The sequence below is a fragment of the Tachypleus tridentatus genome, chromosome 13 (assembly GCF_004210375.1).
Source record: "Tachypleus tridentatus isolate NWPU-2018 chromosome 13, ASM421037v1, whole genome shotgun sequence".
NCBI classification, from domain to species: Eukaryota; Metazoa; Arthropoda; class Merostomata; order Xiphosura; family Limulidae; genus Tachypleus; species Tachypleus tridentatus.
In genome coordinates this window covers 51,283,778-51,304,402 of record NC_134837.1, presented here as the reverse complement: position 1 = coordinate 51,304,402, position 20,625 = coordinate 51,283,778, and the positions used below count along the sequence as shown (strand labels likewise).

Genomic DNA, 20,625 nt, shown 5'->3' with positions numbered 1-20,625 from the left:
TTTCATTGTGTGATACAAAAACAGCACAATTAAACCAAAAACTACACAAACAACACTGAGATAGGGTGGTATGTGCTAACAAAGTGTATTTCCAAATATTTAATTTTAAAAATTATTTTCTTTCTTATTGAATTTCTTGTTCTTTAAATATAAAAACGTATCTATATGACCTTCTATAATTTTGATTGTAAATTTTCCAGGACATCAAAATTTTTATACTGTTAACACTTTTCAATTCTTTTACTTTAATCCTAACATTTCAGAACTTTATCCTTGCCAAAATGAGTAGTTGAAATAAAAATATATTTTACAAGAATTCTGTAATATGTGAAATTTTTAAATGAAAAAACAAAGTTATTTTATATTTTTTCTACACAATATAGCCACACTTAAGGATATGTTACAGGAAGCCTCAAAGGGTGGCATAGATTTGTCATGTGTAGTTATTCATCTGACAAAGAAAGTTTCAAGGTTTGGTGCTAATTACTGTGTATAACCAACCCTTCATAGATACAAAAATTCTGAAAGGGTGATGTGAATCTAAGTATAACCCTTCACATGATACAGGAAGCCTCACATAAAACTCTTCATCTGATAAAGGAAGCTTTTAAGGGTGGAGTAGAGCTACCAAGTATAACTATCCAGGTGTAACAGGAAATACAGAAGGGTGGAGTGAATCTATCAAGTATAGCATTTCAAACAATACAAGAATCCTAAAATGGTGGTGTGGGTTCACTAATTAATTTTTGAAAGAAGTTTGTTACCTAGAACTGTGCAATCCTAAAACATACATTGTTCTAAAAGAATTATAGGAAAAGTAAGGACTGTTCAGGTCAAAGGTTACAAAAATAATATTCCTAAAAGCAATGACTTTTGATTTATAACAGGATACAATCTTTTTCGGTTCATAATAATACTGCCTACAAAATTTTAATTTTCTCTACTGACCAGAATAGATAATTTATAGTGATAACAGCCATAAACAGCAACTATGAAACGAGAATCTCAATATAATTATTGATTAAACTTGAATGAAACATTTATCACGTGTAACTTTCAGTTCTCCTAGTTTTCTCTGATTATCTAAAAAAGTTAAACTCTGGCCAAACTAAACATAACTCCACATCTGTGTTATCTCAGCAAGTACTTTATTATTTGGTATTTTCAACCTAGTTGTCACCATTTGCAATCAATGGCTAAATGACCATGTCACAGATCTCAAGATTAGGACCTGCGTAATTTAAGATTGCTAATCAGATGAAGTGTAACCAGTCAGTAGTATATGACACATTTGTTAAAAGTAACAAAATTGCTAAACTGTTTATTCATTTCAAGTTTTCCACAGCTGAAAGTATAGTGTGTTCAGTGACTTATTACACATCAAACCTTGTATTTTTTAACCACCATGCCCAAACACCAACCACTAGGTCATGCCTGGCCTAGAAGGTGTTTTCTCTAGTTCAATTTTTGTGTTTGGAATACCTCTTCATGTATTGTTTGTGTTTAATTCAATTAGTATTTACAGATCAGAATACATTATGAAAAAAAAAATATGTATAACAGTAAACTTGACATACACAGTGACAATGAGTAAGAAATTAAAGATCAAAGCACAACATGGTAAAATAAATCAAATACTTACATGATAGTGAAGATGAGACAGTCGATGTTCCACACACAGCCACAGAAACATCAGGAGACACAGACACAGGCCAAACAGTCCTTCATGACTTATAAAACCACATATTAGAAGTGATTCCGTTACTGTAAATAGTGAACTTCAACCTACTTTCTATTACTTTACTGAGCCACATTAACTAACAATGTTATGTTTATGTGGAAAATTTTTTACTGAAGAAATAAAAGTTGCGACTAAACATCACAATTGGCAAAATATAACAGAAGACATCCACAAACTGGTTTGTTGGTTCATCCCTATAGTAGTAACTTAATATATGTGGTCAGCATAATTCAAATAGAATGTTTTCTCTTATCATTCAAGTTGTCAAAATAAATGAAAAGTAGAATGAAACAAAGAACAGTATCAATAATTATATCATTCATCACTAAAAAACAGGTGTTTCTTATTGATATTCTAAATTATTTATGAGTTATTTTGTCAGAATTATAAAAGTGTCTACCCAGAGATTTCAGAACTAAAAAAAAATTTTTTACCATTTGTAAATGTAATAAGTTCTGAAACAAAAGGTTTAATTTAGACAAATAGGAAAAGATTTTTGGTTATTGCTAAACAAACATGATTCATCATATCTAAACAAGCAGATTAGGAAAATTAGATAAGCCACAACTGAAGAAATCAATAACTAACACATTATCAAATAACTTCTTTCTTTTGTAATTAATTCAAAGGATTAATTCACTTCTAAAGAAGGAAAATCTAACTTCCAAATGCACTGCAGTTAAGAGATTTACTGTATTATTTAACATAAAGTGAAGTATTCATCTACTTTGAATATCAATAAATATAATTATATGCAAGTGTACAAGTAATATCAGTATATAGAGCATGTAAAGTTTACTCAACACAGCCAAAAAAGAAAACCAATTCAAGACAGAAGGAAATAGCAAGCTAAGGTTGGTATAATAATTTATTAAAATTCTTCCTATTCAAAATACTAATAACTTATTATACCATTGAAAAGAAGGGTTAATTATAGGTGGTACTAGCTTTGAAAAATAATAGTATATGACTAAAAATTTACATTAAACATAGTTCAAACTCTAGCAAATAGCATACAAAGTTACAGGAAAATAACAATATGCAAGATTTGATGATTACATTACACATGGTACAAAATTTAAGATATAACAGCACTTAAGACTTATTGGGTATCTTATAAGATACAAAATCTAAGACATAATTCTAGATAGTTACCTTACACACAGTAAGAGGTAAGTTCCTATGAGAGAAGCTGCAACATTGAGAAGCCGAGTCAGAATGTATGGAGATCCAAAGAGAGGTAGAGTTGGAAGTATAACTTTAATAGAATAATCATATTAACTTATTATGGTTTCAAATAATTCAAGGACTTGTTTTTCTTTTCTTTTTTTTTCATCTTTCAAAGTAAACTAACAAAAATCCCATTGTTTCCACATTGTCCATAACAATTTGCCTTAAAACATCAGTGTGTAAATATTTTAAATTAGGTATGTATTCTAAATTTCTGATATGAATATTTAGCTTTATAAATTGTTAGGTATTTAGTATAATTAATATGATTATAAATTATGTACACATCACACCTTGCAATATCAGTAATTACACAGAATGAATCTGAGATTAATAATAGGGGTAAGAAAACAGGTTAAATCTTATATTAGTAATTTAAGTTAGGAAATGAGTTAAATCTGACATGAGTAAGCAAACAAATTAAATCTCACACTGGCTATACAAATAAACAAGTAGGTTAAATATGACATCAATAATGTAAGTAAGGAAATAAGTTTGAAATTAGTAATAGGACGAAACACGCAGGCTAAACGTGACATTACCAAGGTAAGTAAGTTAAATCTGACATTTGTAATGTGAATATGAAAATAGATTAAATCTGATGTACCATATATACCACTTGATGTACACATAAATACATAAGGAAGACATGGAAGCCCTTGAGGTGACATATGAGGTTAAATCCATTTGCCTAAAACCCCCTTTACGTTATTCCCTTTGAGCCCCAATAATACACGTCAGGTTTGGTGACAATCAGTTGAGACACACACACACAGAATTTTATTTAATAATAGTTTAGATAGTTGTTTTGACAGCCTTTTCTATATAAGGTTATTTTTACCTAATATAATCCATGCCACCAGCTGGTTCAGTAATGGAAGGCCTTCTTTATTCTCAATACTGGCTGCTGTACTTCTGATAGTAAAACTACCAATAATAAGTAATACCACCTGAAAGTGGGAAATAATAAAAGCACTAGACGATTTTTGTTTGAAAACGTAGTTTCATGACATTCTAAGAATACAGACTGTAACTCAATGTTATTGGAAAACCCCCATGTAAAGTACACCAAGACTTCAGTGAGGTTTCTTTCTTCACTCTTATATTAATGTAAATGTCCAATTGATTAGATAATAATCCTATAAGCAATACAAGATTAAACAGAAACATTCATTTTTTTACAATATTTGTACTCACAAAAGGTAATACACACCCACATTTAATAACCACATGTGTATATTACAATGTCAACCTATTTTGCTCCACTTTTAAGTCCAGTCAAAAATTCTAATTTATGGTAGAAATTTAGATAAAGTTTACACAAGTTCATTAGCTTCTGTCATAAATACAGATAATTATGTTTATCCACTTTGTGCTATTCAGAAGAAAAGTGAGGTTAACTTGTAAATGTTGTACTAACCTGAACAGCTGTAATCAAAGCATTTTGATTAGATTCTCCCTTTCTATGTAAAGTGTTGATTGCAATACCAATCTCAGGTCTAAAATCATTAAGTACATAAAAACCCAATATTAGAGGAAACTGTCTCATTACACAGAAATCTTATGTTTAGCCAAAAAGTAAAGAGAAACTTATACTGAACAAGAAACTGGATTTTATCATTCAAATGTATAGTTGTACTCAATGTTAACAGTTTTGTTTGTTTGTAAAATTTTGTGCAAAGCCACTCGAGAGATATCTGTGCAAACGTTTTTTTTTTTAATTTTGAAGTGATAGATTAAAAGGGAAGGCATCTAGTCAACACCACACATACTGCCAACTTTTGGACTGCTTTACGCCAAAGAATAGTGGAATTGGCTGTCACTTCAAAAAACTTCTATGGCTGAAAGTATGAGATGCATGTTTAGCAACAGCTTTCAATTTTACACCACACAGATTACAAGTCAAGAACTCTGAACATCAGGCCATTTACAGTAACAGTGTGTCAACAATGAAACTGCAAATCCATAGTTCAGCATGTTAACCACTGGGCCTGTTTTTGTCTAAATTATAAAGATGAACAACCATAAACTCTAAAAGAGAACTGTTTTTACTATCACAACAGTGTCTTCTGAGTTTTTTGAGACTTATCTTGTAACTTTTAACATAAGGAGTAGTGTAGTAAACTTTCTTTGCCAGCAAATAATTACCATGATCTCATAAATCGAAATAACATTTTCCCTAGACAAAATTTAATTGTTAATAATAAGATTCACCACATATTAATTCTGTAAAAAGTAAAAGACATGACAGTATGATTTACAGGTCTACCATACTAAAAGTTTTAGTGACTTCTTTATATCATAACTTCTTATTAAACAAAAAGAAAACAGGGCAAAGCTACAAAAACATTTTATAAACTACTATGAAATTTTCATGAATTTCATCACATTACTGTTTTTAGTTATTATAAAATTAAATTGAAGCATTCAATAAATAATCATAATCTCATAAAACAACAAAAGATTAATACAATTTTGTACATACAGCCAAAGTTTAGAAACAACAGCTATATTTTTAATAAACACTTATCCAGAAACTTTAAAATTCCAACCAACAGATTCAGTATATATAGACAAGTATATTACTTCTACAAACTAAGTATTTCATGCACTAATTTATTTCCAAATAAAGCAACATCTGATAGAATTTTAAAAAACTCACCTTTTGGCACAATAACCAGTTATCATAACACTTAAAAATCCTGCCAGAGCTCTGAAGAAAAGAAACAAGTACATGTACTTCTTTACTGCATTAGTAGTTGTCTTTTTAACAGTCTATATGATTAAAATAAGAAAAAAAAAAGAGTATTATTTTCATGGGTTGATTAAGTTACTAGTCATTCAGAAACCCACTAAAAGTTAGCTGATTTTTGTTTGCTGGGGAAAAAAAAATTTCAGAATTTTTTTGTGGAAATAAACCAGATAACATTGTCTTGTGTACAAAATTCAGCTATTTCAAAAGCAGATTTCCTTTTTGGTGTGGTGTAAGTATGAGAGAATTTGCAACAAGGCCAGGACCATGTGGAAAACAAATATAAAAAGAAAGGAAACTGTAAAATGTGTTTGTATTGTGATACTCCAGCTATATTTACAGCAAAACATTGCCATATTATCCACCAAATTAGACGTGGAGTGGTGAAAAAGATCCAAAAGCCAGTAAAAAACAGAGAAGAATGACCAGACGATCAGCACTTAGAGATAACTGAAAGAGGCTCATTGATGGATTAGATGGCATCTAAATGATGAATCATCCTCTGATGATGTAAGAGGTTCTTTCAGTAGTGCATTGACCAATCTTGAAAAATTGAAAAAAATATTTGTGATCTTGAATATTGACCAGATTTCACTCAATAATTTTTCAAAGAATGGTATCAAAAGAGAAAAACTAGTTGAGACTCTGAGAACATAATTGAGAGCTTTACAAGTATAATGTCTTGGGTAAAATGGAGTTCTAACATTAGTGTGTCTATTTAATTTAGAAATGTCGCAAGGACTAGTTGAAGATCCAAAATAAATTGATGATATGAATAAGTTGGGTAAAAATATTATTCAACTTGGGCTTCTGGCTAATACAATGGTTTCCACAGTGGCTCAATGTATGTTTGCAAGGTCTATTGATTGACATTCATTTCATGATTTACTACAGAAGGAAGGTGGTCAACAGAGAAATCACGAAGAAGCAGAGAACAAATATCAACAGGAATAACAGAGTAGCTCTATCTTCCTTGTATGAAAAATGCTGTGCAGTATATTGAAATTTGCAAGCTTACACAAGCATTTTGATATCTTTGAAACTGGAAAAGATCCTCTTTAAAAAAAAAAATTTTTTTGAGTTGACCCAGCAAAAGTAGCAAACTTAATTTTTTTCTGCAGACAACAATTGCTCTAAATCTTAGCTCAACTTGTAATGTATGATTTGCAGGATATTTATTTTAACATTTACTAGTACTAGACATAGGAAGAAAGTGTTTGAAGGCATTATGGAACCAACACAATGAAGCATATGATGATCCAGCACAAAAAGTATGCTAAAAGCATGCAATCTACATTTTAATTTAATAAGATAGTGGCACACTTGAAGAAAATGGAATATTGTAGTTTGAACATTTATAGTGTGAAGATCATAGCACAATCTACTGTGTATAACAGGGAGTACACTGAGAATTTCATGTTGTTTGTGTAAGTCAAATGGCATCTTCAGCTCTCAAGTGCTGATCTGTTGAAATTAAGTCTACTTGAGGTAGATAACACTATGTAACAAAATTTTTACTTTTTCTTGTTCCTGGACAGAAAGTATTATTTCCCCAATTGCTTATGCCTAAAGTAAATGGAAAAGACCTATTTTTCTCTTCAAACTTTGCTTTTGTTGCCTGGGTAATGAAATTTTTAAATTTACCCATTTTCCAGAACATTCCAGGTAAATTCAGTGCTGAGGCAATTGAAATTGCTTGTAACCCGAATGAGTGGTGCCTCTTTATTGACAGCTCATCCAGAAGCTTCAAAGCTGTGCTGCTCCATAACGGGAATAAGTATCTATCGTTTCTCCTGGCTCATTTGGTGAACCTCAAAGAATATAACAGCATCAAGACCTTGCTATAAGCTTTCAAGTATGATGAGTGTGGCTGGGAGGTTATTGGAGACTTCAAAATGGTGGCATTCCTGATGGATTTACAAGGAGGCTTTACCAAGTTACCTTTACCAACAGAAAGAACTGGCCACAACAGACCAAGTTCTCTGGGGGGAGGCACAATGTCAAGTGTAAACCACTAGTGAACCTCCAGAAGGTGTTTTTCCCACCACTGCACATAAAACTGGGTCTTATGAAACAATTTCTCACAGCTCTTGATAAGGAGTCTGCAGCTTTTAATTACCTTCAAGACTTCTTCTTTAAGCTGTCTGAGGCAAAGATCAGAGCTGGTGTTTTTCTTGGACCACAAATAAAGAAGATCCTGGAGTGCATGGAATTCCCTAAGAAGATCAGTTGAAGGGAAAAAAAAAAGTTTGGGGCAGCTTTGTCACAGTAGTTTGGGGTTCCTTGGGCAATCACAAGGCCAAAAATTATGTGGAACTGGTTGAGGCTGTGGTGAAGAACTATGGCAAAATGGGCTGCAGGATGTCTCTGAAAGTCCATATCCATGATGCTCATCACGGAGAACATGGAAGCAAACTCAGAGGAGCAAGACGAGCATTTCCACCAAGATAGACTGGACTTTGAATGCCACTACCAAGGAGCATATAATGAAAAAATGATGGGAAACTATATTTGGGGGCTGATACGTGAAAGTGATTTACATTAAAGTTGCAAATCTCGAAAAACTACTTACTTCTAAACATTTCTGTATACCTTTAGTATAAATACATGTAAATCTTGATTCATATGTCATTTAATTTCAAACCTTATGCAAATAAAAATGTGCAAATTTGCCTTTTGAAATAAAAAAGTTTGAAGGGAATAATGGCCATTTTCTGTACTTTTATAACATAAGCAATTAAGAAATAAACATACAATCCAGGAAAAAAAGTTGTGTTACATAGTGTAATGGGCAACACTTAGAAACAATGGCAGTAGATGGTGATTACATTTCAGTTTGTAACAAATGCAGTGCCTGTTCAAATCATTTTAAACAGAAATAAAAGATTTCTTGCAATATACTTGCATTCATGCTACAGAGGAACATCACCAAGAGATCCTGAACATGCTCCAATGTATACCTGTGTTAAATTGTTTAAGGGCAAAGATTAAGTCCAAGACCAATACAATTATCATTGAGGACATACATAATAATCAAACAAAAATTCTTGTAGTACTGGATCACAAACAAAAAAATCAAAGTAAAGGGAAGGACAAAAAGAACATTTTGGAAAAAAGAAGAGTGAATATGCTTGGTGTTATGATTATTCATAGTGGAAAAATGGCTGGGAACATTTTTTTTTTGTAGACAATGTATTAGACAGCTACATAGGCCAGGATAGTGTACAAGTAAGTAGTGTTGCCACTCTTGTTAAAAACAAAAGTTGATTCACTTTCCAACTGTTTGTAACACAACATTCCAAAATCATAACATTATAGGATGTGTTGCAGTAGCTCATTCCATTAATTTACCTGTTAAATAAGAAGGTTCAATATAAAAACAATCCAGAAGTATCATTACAACTGAATAGATGGGTATAAACAGAGGCACAAACAGGAAATATGAGCTTGGATATGCACTTTCCATTCATGAATATAGCTTTTAAAATATATTTGGAGAATGAAAATGACATCACAACAGAAGAAAAGGATTTGTTTTGGACTTTCATTTCAAGGAAGGCTTTGCAGGAACAACCTCAATTCTTGTGGATGTAAGTGGATTTGAAGGGTCTGTTACTTCACACAAGTATACTTCTAGAACTGGAAGCAAATCTGTACATGACATCAAATGGTTCAAAGATCATGTTCAAATTATTCAAGCTTCAGATGTTACAAGTCCTGAAATTGTCAAACGTGAACACATGAAGCAAACACAGAATTTTTGAAGTAAACAAGACTTCGTTTCAGAAAAGCCACCTCTCATAGTCTGGCATAAACCTTCCAATGCTGATACACAGCCAGATTTGAGCCAGGAGAATGCTGAGGGATGGAAGGTGACTTCTTCAAAAAATCTTCAAACAGTTCAGAATTTGTTTTTAAAACAGATGAAGTACTCCAGTCTGGTATTATACAAAGAAACTTTAAATGTAATTGGTAAAATGGAACATTGCTCGTATGAAGATTGTTTTTGAGTTAGGGTGTCATGATAAGAGCAGGTTTTGGCAGACAAGGCACATCAAATTCTTCTAAATGGTACTTTAAAGTATAATTGAGTTGAGCACTTGGATATTTCAATTACTAAAATCAAAGCATTTGTCAGCTTAAGAGATAATAAAATTAATAAGTTTATGATGAAAAAGGAGCCAGAGATACCCAGCATGATTTAGAAGAAACAGAGCAAGGTGTTCTTATGGAAATGTGTGCTGATGTGTGTTTTGTAACAAGATATCGACATTGAGATTGAAGACATGCTAGATAAAACATACAAATTAATAACATCATTTAAACTAAAATAACTAATATTTGTTAAAATTAAAACATCCAGAATCTTTCCTTTGATTTTCTGTGAAGTTGAAAGGTAGCCCATTTTTTTGCCTATTTCTCCACGACCAGAAAGGATTTTTAAATTCTGAAAGTAGCTCTTACCTTTCTAGACAATTTAACACCTATTGATCACTTCCCCATTTATTTTTGATACTTTTTTTTAAAAAAGTACACATCACAGCCCCAAGCATGGATTTATCTCCAATCAGATTCATTAAGTTGGCATTAAACAAGGCATTTCTAAATGTAAAAATAATGCCTAGACAGGTTTTTGTTGTTTGATAATGCTCAATAACAAATACCTACAATATATAACACGCTGATATTTCCTCTATACAACAGACTTAAATTATAATTAAACTGACATCTACATTTTGTTTTGGAATCTGACACAAAGACTGATTCAGCACTTTCACACAATCCAACTGAGGAAAACATAAAAGCACTGAACCAAGTTTCAGTGTTTGTGCCAAGGTACAAAAAAAGCACAGACTCTAGTTTAATTTTATCCCATACACATAGTATAGTATACTCTATGATATAGTGTTTTTTTCAACACAGGTTTTAATTGTTTGATAAAACAGTTCATAAAAGTATTTACAAAATATAATCTGTTTATCATTTCATTACAAAATACACTAACTTTCACTGCATTTAAGTATATTAAAATGTATATAATATACTACTCAGCATCATAAAATGCATTTTTGCAACAACTATTGGAATAAGTGGATTTAATAATGAAATCTATATAGTCAAAACAACAACAAAAAATGTGAATAATAAGTGAAAGTAATAATGTCTAAAGCATGTTTGTTCTTGTAATATATTTTCATTGTGTGTCACTAGATCAAGAAAAAAGTTTAAGTGAATAACATAAAGGCCTTAAATTATCAAACGAAAACAAATAAAATACAAATGCTATTAAGAATAACAATAAATTTGAGCCAAAATGCACATTATATGTTTCTGAGTATGATCAAACTTAGTTGTGGGACACATATTTAAGACTGATATATTGCAACCTTCCCTGATATTCACATGAATAAAGCGTTTGTGACTTCTCTATGTGAATATATTTTAGTAGATGTATGAACTGTTCAATCACTGGAAAGCTAAAATATTAAATATCACAAATGAAGAACATTCTACGATACACAATAAAAATCTTTATCTAAATGGATGAACGGTTATAAAATTCACTCTACATATTTCAATGTGGTTTTGTGTCATCTTTTGGAATGTGAAAAACATTTCCTGTGTGCTATACATATAAAAGCCATGGCCACATGATACTGGTTTACAATACAAAACTGTAAATTGCAACATCTACATACTTTGTTTCTTTCTAACCATTCATCCTCATTTAAGATCAAGTTGTTTTTACTGTTTTCATTATTTCAATGGTTTCTTTAATATTTCTAGCAGTTAAACCAAAATATCCATTTTTTTCCTACTGGATAATATTTCCAGTATTATTTAGAGAGACAGTAAAGTAAAAGAAAAGTACTAAAAGAGTTGAAATCTCTACCTGAAGCTTACTTTAACTTAATACGATATAGGAGAGGAATTATGAAATCCAACACTATATTAAACAATAAACAGATTGATGTACTTAACAAGTGGAAATGTCCAAAATGAAGATCTCATTAGAGATGAAAAGAAACACTGAGATATAAATAAAGACATACAAATATTAAAGTCACTAAACAATTTGGATATTATAATTTGTATAGTGGATAAAAGTTGCCAAGCCACACTGAAACATTTAGAGTGACTTTCAGAACCACTGATCAGTTTAAGTAAAGTAAATACTATATTAGTGTATTACTGAATTTTGCTTGTTTGTGGATTTTAATATTTTAAATACACACACACACACACACACACACACACACACATATTCCTTGAATTTTAACCTTTATTACCTTAGAAAGTTACCTATACAAGGATTATTCCATTAAAATACAAAATATTTAATTTCTGGAAAACTGCCAGTATTATTTATTGAGTAAAATAAATGGATTTATTGTGATTACCACTGAAAAATATGAAATGTTCAAATCTCTGAAAACTAACTAAAAAGTAGCATAAGAAAACAATGAACTGATTGTCTCACTGAAAACTTCACCAAGAAAGAATGATGATATTGTGCTATACTTACACCATGTTATAGCTGGCTTCTCTTCCTACAACTGGAAGTAATGGGAACACGGCCATCAGTAAGGTTGAACCAATCCATGTTAGTGTTAATAACTGAAATATGTTATAAAACTTAACACCAACATATACATTGCTGGCCAAAATCTTAAAGCCAATGAACATAAAGAAAAAATATGCATTTTGTGTTGTTAGACTCAACCACTTATTTGAGTAGAGCTTCAAAGGATGAAAATAAAAAAAAGAGAAAATAAAAGTAAAATACTTTTTTAGCATTAAATAGGGAAAATGTAAACACTATGAAATTAGCCTAGATACTAACTGGTCAAAAGTTTAAGACCATACTGAAATGAAGCGTTAATCTGTAAACATGTAACAAAATTTAGTCATTTGTGTTTGAGCATTAGCGTGGTCAACATCTTCCACTGACATCTCCTGTGTTACATTGGGTAAAAACATGACAAAGGCGAAAACGTTGACAGAGTTTGAACATGGCAGAATTGTCGAGCTGCAAAAGCCATTGCTGGTGAGATTGGGCATAGTAAAACTGCTGTTGCAAATTTCTTAAAAGACCCTGAGGGATACGGAACGAGAATTTCAATTTGTCAGCCCAAGAAATTTTCACCAGTGTCGAGCAGGAGGATTCGACAGGTTGTCCAGCAAGACACCAGACAATCATCGAACCTGGTTAAAGCCCTTATGGATGCAGAATGCAGCTCAAGAACAATAAGATGGCATCTACAAGAAAAAGGCTTTAAAAATCTGTTTAGAACTTCTTTTGGTATGATCTTAAACTTCTGACCATCTAGTATTTAGGCTAATTTCATAGTGTTCACAGTTTCCCTATTAAATGCTAAAAATGTTTTTTATTTTTATTTTCTCTTTTCTTATTTTCAACTTTCGAAGCTCTACTCAAATAAGTGGTTGAGTCTAACAATGCAAAATGCATATTTTTTCTTTATGTTCATTAGCCTTAAGATTTTGGCCAGCAGTGTATAATATCTACCAAGTGAATTCAATCCATATATTATTAGGAAAAGTGATATCTACTATGCAAGAATACATAAACAATTCCCCAAAATCTGCATAGAATTACTGATTACAGTGGTTTTGTTAAAAGTTTTATACATACAGTTACAAATAAGAAACAAGTGGAGTCCATAAGGCATTTCATTTCTCTACTTCCAGTTATTCATGAAGAACAAAAAAGATATTTGTAAATTTAGAAAACCTAATATTTTTAGAATGTACATAGACCCATTCATCCTACTACTTCCAATTACAGAATGTTTAAAGTGAGGTTTTTCTTACAACTTCATTTATGATAGAAGATTAGGTTTGGGTTGGTCAGAACTGATAAACATGCTCATCTGACATGTTCTTCCTCTTCATGTTACTTCAACTACAAAACTCAGTATGAAACCATGTTTTGAGTTGATCACAACTGACACGCATTCATTTCTTATTGCAACCTTACAGTCTCTCAGGCTGATGCAAGGCTCCTTCAATATAATGCTTTACTATTTGAAAACAAAATGTTTTACTCAAGTTTCTTTCATACGAGCCTCAATGTTTCAAAAGTAATTTACGTTGTAGGCACACAGTATACTGGTCTCTTACTAATGTTTTAATTAGTAAATTCATAAATTTGACTTTAATAAACATTATATAACATTTCATATAACATAACTCAGCTTAATTAGATCTTTACTGCTGAGACTTCTTCAAGAGTCAATTAGCTTTGAATTTAGGAAGAACACACCTCTAGGACATGCAGCACAGAAGAACATGTGAAATACTGTTGGTACAAATATAGTTTAGTTTCACAATTAACTGCAGTTTAACAGGAAAAATACAGTTCAATTCAAGGAGATGTCAGAGTAACATATCAAGAAAAAACATAATACAAAAAACTTGGAAGACTGTTTCAAGTATTTGATGAACTTGCTATTAGATAAAGTTTTCAGGATTTTCTTAAGTATGTTTAAAAAAAACAACAGTGAATATTGTATAATACTAGAAAAGACAATTCAAATAATGTTTAAAAGTCACAAGTTCTTCAGCTTATGTACCAGTTTCACTGGATTTACATGAATATCAACTAAAAGCATTAGTTCTTCCTCAGTTTGTTAATAAATGAAGGTACTTGTTAAGAGGTTAAAAGTTCTTACAGGTAAATTATTGTAACTGTCTGTTAGCATTTGTAGTCATACTAGAAGAAAGAAAGAAAAATATTTTAAATTTTATTTCATATTTTTCAGCTTTTATTACAGTTGATGTTAGAAAAGATAAGAGAGAAAGTAAAAAACATTCCAAAAATACAAGAAAACTTCTAATATTTAATTACAAGTTTATGCAAATGAAATACGAAAACTGTAAGGTGAAGAGAAGAATTTGTATTCTTAACAAGAAAATCACCTTTCATTAAGAGAGATTCAGTAAAACCACTATGAAAAAACATATTTTAGTTTACAATGTAGCTGTAACATTTATTACAAGTTTTCCAATTTTTTTGAAGATACACATAATACAGTAACAGTTATGGTATTTAATTTTGATGACTACTTGGTGGTTACTAGGTTGGTCAAAGTGACCAAGACTGTGTACAGAGAGTTAATTTAATTATATGCATGTTGAGTTCTGTTGAACATAGACATTGCTTTTGAGTTTAAACATGTTTAAAAATAACAGTTTATTTTTTAGAGTTCATTACATGGTCAACATTATAGATATCACATTTCAGTCTATAGTTTAATACTTGACAAGAAAATAAATTTACCTTATCAGTATCTTTAAGGGATGTTCCAAGAGGCCAAAATGCTATAGCTACTAGCCCCAGTGATAGCATCCACCTCCTGAAGAACGATATAACCTAGGACACATAGAATGGTATGAGTGACATTTGTGTTTTTAAAAGTTTCATTAAAAGAACAAATAAAATATGCCATAAAGAGAGAGTTAAAACCAAGGAATTAAAAGTACCTATGCAAAAAGGATATACCATACATGTGGTTCATTGAAATTGACTTACTTAACAGCAAATTACAAAAAAAAAAAAACAATTTTTTGTAATTAGTGAAATTACTGTTGTATTACAATAAATAAGCTATCTATTGCTAAATAATTTTTTTACCACATTAAACAGATTGTTTCATAACTAATCAGAAAAATGTGTGCATCTTGTGTGTGTGGAAAACTTTACATAATTACATAGCTTATTTTAACAAATATAAAACTTGCACAACTGATTAAATTACAATAGTACACTAATCTAACTAAAAATCCACAACTCACCAGAATTTCTAGGCCAAGTATACCCAACATTCCTAATCCCAGTAGTTGCAGTAAATAGTTGTGATGGTTCACATAAGCTTTAGCTTCTTTGTACACATTCCAACTGTAATTATATAAATTCAATGGAATGCATTTATCAACATCCACTCTCACCAAAGTTAAAAGAACATGTCAAGTAAAAGTTTAAATATATTACATTATACATTTTACTATTTTATTGCAGCTTTGTTTTTTCCACCCTTGTATAAACCACCATATAATAAAAACATTAGGAATTCATGTTTCCAAAATTTGTTGAACATATGTGACAATAACTTTGGGTATCTTTACAATTTCTGATGGAAATAAAATTTAAATATTTCAAAATTTCTAATATATCAAAAAGCACAATTACTCACATAAAAGTGAGTCATAAAAGAAGGGTGTGAGTTTACACAAAGTTCATCAACTTTAGAAAGGACAATTAACCAAATAGTAAGCCACAAAAAGGACAATTTCTTAACTAGCAGAAGAGTATGCCAAAAAATATAATTTTGAAGATTTCATAAACTTCATAAAGTACAATTATTTAATTAACCAAACTATGTACCATAAAAATGTAATTTTAAAGATTTAATGAACTTCAGAAAGCATTATTATTTAATTAATCAAACTAGGTTCCATAAAAAAACAAATGTAATTTTAAAGATTTAATGAACTTCAGAAAGCATTATTATTTAATTAATCAAACTAGGTTCCATAAAAAAACAAATGTAATTTTAAAGATTTCATAAACTTCAGAATGCACCATTACCTAACCAAACAATGTACCATAAAAAAACAAATGTAATTTTAAAGATTTCATAAACTTCAGAATGCACCATTACCTAACCAAACAATGTACCATAAAAAATCAATGTAATTTTAAAGATTTCATAAACTGCAGAAAGTACCACTACTTTACCAAATAATGTGCCATAACAATTAAATTTAATCTAAAGGTTTCATAAACTTCAAAATGTACCATTATGTAACCAAACAATGCACCATAAAAAATAAATGTAATTTTAAAGATTTCATGAACTTTAGAAAGTACCATCATTTGATGAACTAAACAATGTACCATTAAAGACGAAGAACTTCACAGTAACATTAAAACTAACTACTCTGATATGAAACCATTTTATGTACACAAGACTTTTCATATTTTATTAATTACATATTACACTGTTGGTCCAGCATAACTAAACCTTTACATTTTGAATACAGATGGAGGACAAAAAGTACACACCACAGCCTTCTACAGAATGTCATTCAACATATTTCTTATGTCAGAGTAATCAACTTTTGATGTTACCCTACATTACTGATTTAGTGACAGTAGATATGCATTTTTGAGGTTATGCAAATGCAATATTCCAACCATGTGATGGACAGAAGTACACTTATTCTTCACAATCATAACCTCATACTCCAACATTTGGAGGGAGACTGACATCTACAAGTATTTTCTAAAACATCAAGGTTTTTGTGTACAACACACTTGTATATTTCACTCTAAGCTTCCTAAATTTCATATAAATACAAGTATTAAATGCAGAATCACTGATAACATTCCTTAACTATTCGAGCAATCTAGTAGACATTTGGTTAATAATGCAGAAAACTTATTAAAACATTCAAGTACATTAACAATACGTGTGAACAAATTTACAAATCAAAGAAATAAAGATAACAAAAAAGATATCTAAAATGGTGCTCTGAGGAAAACCTTAAACTTTGTTTTTGTCTCAGGGTAGAAAGCTGTTACTTATTATTTATGTTATTCTGTACCCAACCATGTAAGTTTACTGTAATGAATAAACTTACTTGATAGAAACCATAGTCCACAACAATACCGGAGAGAGAAAATACAGATAGTACATTGTAGGAGCATTCTGTGCTGAAATATTTAGATATATTTAAATTATTTTTGTTACCACACTCTACAAGAACATTATTAAATAGTTTATTAAATAGACTGTACTTCTGAATAGACAATTTGCCTGAAAGCGTTAGGTTGGGACAACGTTTTATCACTTTGAATTAATCTTCATTGTTCAACAATACTGATACATTGTCCAGATTTAATCCTTCTGATATGTATAACCATTCATTGAGAATTAACACTTAGTATCTGTTAAATGAAAAATCCTCAAACATACTTACCTAAGTAGAATCTAGTTATCATTATAGTTTTATATTATAATCAATACAAAAGAATAAAAGTTTTTCTACTGCAAGTGTGAGTTGAAACTGACTGTTTTGGATGTTTGCACAAAGTTCCATAAGGACAATAGATACTAGGTGTCCTTAATTTTTGAAATTCTATGTGTCTTTGAGCTAAAGCAATGGGAAAACATATTAAATAAATCACTAGATCTCCAATATCTTGTGATGCTGGGGCATTTTACCTAATACCATGGATCATCACACAAGCTGAGATACAACAAACACAGTAGTGGTCTTGGTGTTATACATATGTATTTTAAGTCAAATTTTTGGGTAAGAATTAATAATAACATTATTTTATTTTCAAAAACTATCAATTTTATTTTTTTATTATTATTAATTTGAATTAACTTTATTATCATTCAGTAGAACTGGTGAGCCAGAAAGATACTCTTCTTGAAATGGCATACTAGCATGAAGATGGCTTGTCGAAATCACCAAGTGCTAACACTTGAGCTGCTATAAAATGTCTCTTTTCAAAATGCAGAGCACATTTTTGCAGCAATGTGACTCAAACCAAGGATCCTTGGATTTACAGGCCATCATGCTAACTACTATATCATGCTCAGCCCAAGACCCATGAAATGCACCATAAGGCATTGTTAATGTTTTTATTTATTTATTCTAAATTTCAGTAACTTCAAACTTTTTTCCCCCAACAAATACTGCACAGTTAATGTTAAAAGTATTAATATTACATTAGTTTTCCAGGGCTTCCTTACAGCTTTGAAATTAACTGAATAAAAATAAGTTTGTTCCAATGCTGTTCACTTAGGTTTGTGGTTCACTAAGAAGCATATTGTTACAATATCAGTTTCATCATATCAGATACCTTTAAAGTTTTAAGAAACAAGTTTTTTCACATTAATGTTTTGTAATAAACTTGTTTTGTTATAATAGTTTTTAGTATTTCATCTTAAAATTTGTATTAACCATTTAAGTTTTATCTCTGAACTTTAAAAAGTGAATAGCTTAGATGATAATCAAATACATATTTAACACAGTTGTAAAATACTTCTCATGTACCTCCAGTATACAATTTAAAAATATATATCTTTGTGCTTTTAAATTGCTGTAATAACTTTACTAAATTTCTCACCATAGACTTACCAATGGGGAGCAACGTAATTGAACCTACCTAGCTGAGCTATTTGAACATTAATTTAATGTGAATTCATGATTTTGGTGGTTATAAGGACCCTAATGGCATAAGATTACTAGAAAAAGTTAAGGAGAATTAGCACTGACCTTACAGATAATCCTGTTAATTAATGAAAGGACCTCCTATTTATTTTACATAGAAGAAAAGCATTTCAAAGTATTTTAGTAGTTTCTTTAACAATGACTGTTCTAATAGCCAAATACACAAAATTATTTAATACAATGCAATAGTGGTCTTCACCAGTAGTGAATGATATGAAACAAAAACTGGTAATTTGAGAATTAATGGAAACATACCATATAACAAAAATGTTATGATAGTAGTCACAGTTCCAGAGAATAATCCAATAGTTAAATTTTGGATGCCAATCACACTTTCCTTGGCTCTATCACTCTGAACTTCCAAAGACTTGTGAAGAATGGACGTATGATCACGAATAATTAAGATTCCAAGATAGCTCAGCCAACCAAGAAATCCAAATAGAATACTGCAACTAAAGAATAAAACAGAATTACAAAACATTAATTAATCACTTACTCAGTATGTACATTCAGTACATAGTTTACAAGAAAATATATAAAGAATGAAGCAAAACAGTTATATTTCATTACTTTACAGAAATCATGTTCTTCTTATGATTGATTACAGGATTAAGGTATCACACAACAAAATAATTTACCCACTAAAAGCAAAAAATTTGGGATACATTAAATAATATTTCCATGAATAGAAGTAACTTTCAACACTCAGTGTTTCAATATTATCATGAGTATACTTCAGTTATGTAGTTGAGTGTAATACTCTAATATTGTGACACTAGATATATTTTAACAGTGTAAAAATAGCCATACTCCAGATATCACTGAAAGCACAAAAATCAGGATCAAAATAACCATTAAGTTTTAAAATACATTTGTTTCACTAAATAAACTTACATTAGCCAACTTTCAATCTACTAGCATCTTTTCACTTTTTAAGGACTAATAAAAATTGTAGCACATTATTTGCATGTCTAATAATTAACCCACTTCAAAACCCTTATGTAAATATTATTTAGTCTGAGAGCTTTATTAACTCTTTTAAACTTCCCAATTAAAATTTGTCATGTCGACCACGTTACATCTACTATATCTAGTGCATGACTTTTGCCTAATAACAGGGATCATCAGGTCAGCTATAATACAACACTATTAATCACTAAGCAATACAATGCTGGGTGAAATCTGCTTTCCAATTATAAGTAAAGCTGACATGGAATGATCAAAAAGTGATTTCACTATGAATGCTTGGCCACCACAAATCAGTTTCTCCTGTAATCACTTTTCTGATATCTCTTAGGTAAAACTTCTAAAGTGAAAAGGTCCATATCTGTACTGAAAATCAGCTTTGATAATTTAATAGCATAAAAGCACTATTATAGAGAGTACAATTTTGCACAAATTACAGTGTTAATATCTCTTTATCAAATATTAGCCATACTTAAAAAAGACTTAACTAATCTAGACCTAAGACAAGTGGACTTTTAAATTTTACTGTCTGTGATTAAAATTACTTTGTATTATTCAAGAAATCGTGTATTTAAAGAAGTACTGTTGCAATAAAGATATTAGTTTGACTGTAAATGTTTTGTGGGTCTCTGCTATTAATATATAATTTACAAAAATGTAAACCAAA

At 30.5% G+C, this 20,625-nt stretch overlaps 1 protein-coding gene across 5 annotated transcripts in view; it reads right to left on the bottom strand.

Annotated features, from left to right (window-relative positions):
- The window catches only part of LOC143240184 (GPI ethanolamine phosphate transferase 1-like), a 76,710-nt gene that overhangs the window by 12,500 nt on the left and 43,585 nt on the right, over positions 1-20,625 (bottom strand). For 3 of the 5 annotated variants that reach the window (XR_013021613.1, XR_013021612.1, XM_076482242.1), the window contains exons 12-21: positions 19,248-19,444; positions 17,388-17,460; positions 15,540-15,642; positions 15,025-15,117; positions 12,250-12,341; positions 5,634-5,684; positions 4,392-4,470; positions 3,813-3,921; positions 2,897-2,999; positions 1,643-1,730 (exon numbers count right to left, since the gene is read on the bottom strand). Coding sequence is in view for 1 of the 5 variants with exons in the window: in XM_076482242.1 (XP_076338357.1) it covers positions 1,643-1,730; positions 2,897-2,999; positions 3,813-3,921; positions 4,392-4,470; positions 5,634-5,684; positions 12,250-12,341; positions 15,025-15,117; positions 15,540-15,642; positions 17,388-17,460; positions 19,248-19,444 (988 nt within the window). In the remaining 4 variants the exon portion in view is untranslated. Of the gene's footprint in view, positions 1-1,642; positions 1,786-2,896; positions 3,000-3,812; positions 3,922-4,391; positions 4,471-5,633; positions 5,685-12,249; positions 12,342-15,024; positions 15,118-15,539; positions 15,643-17,387; positions 17,461-19,247; positions 19,445-20,625 lie in introns of all 5 variants that reach the window. The other 2 variants (XR_013021614.1, XR_013021615.1) reach the window with 2 other exon arrangements.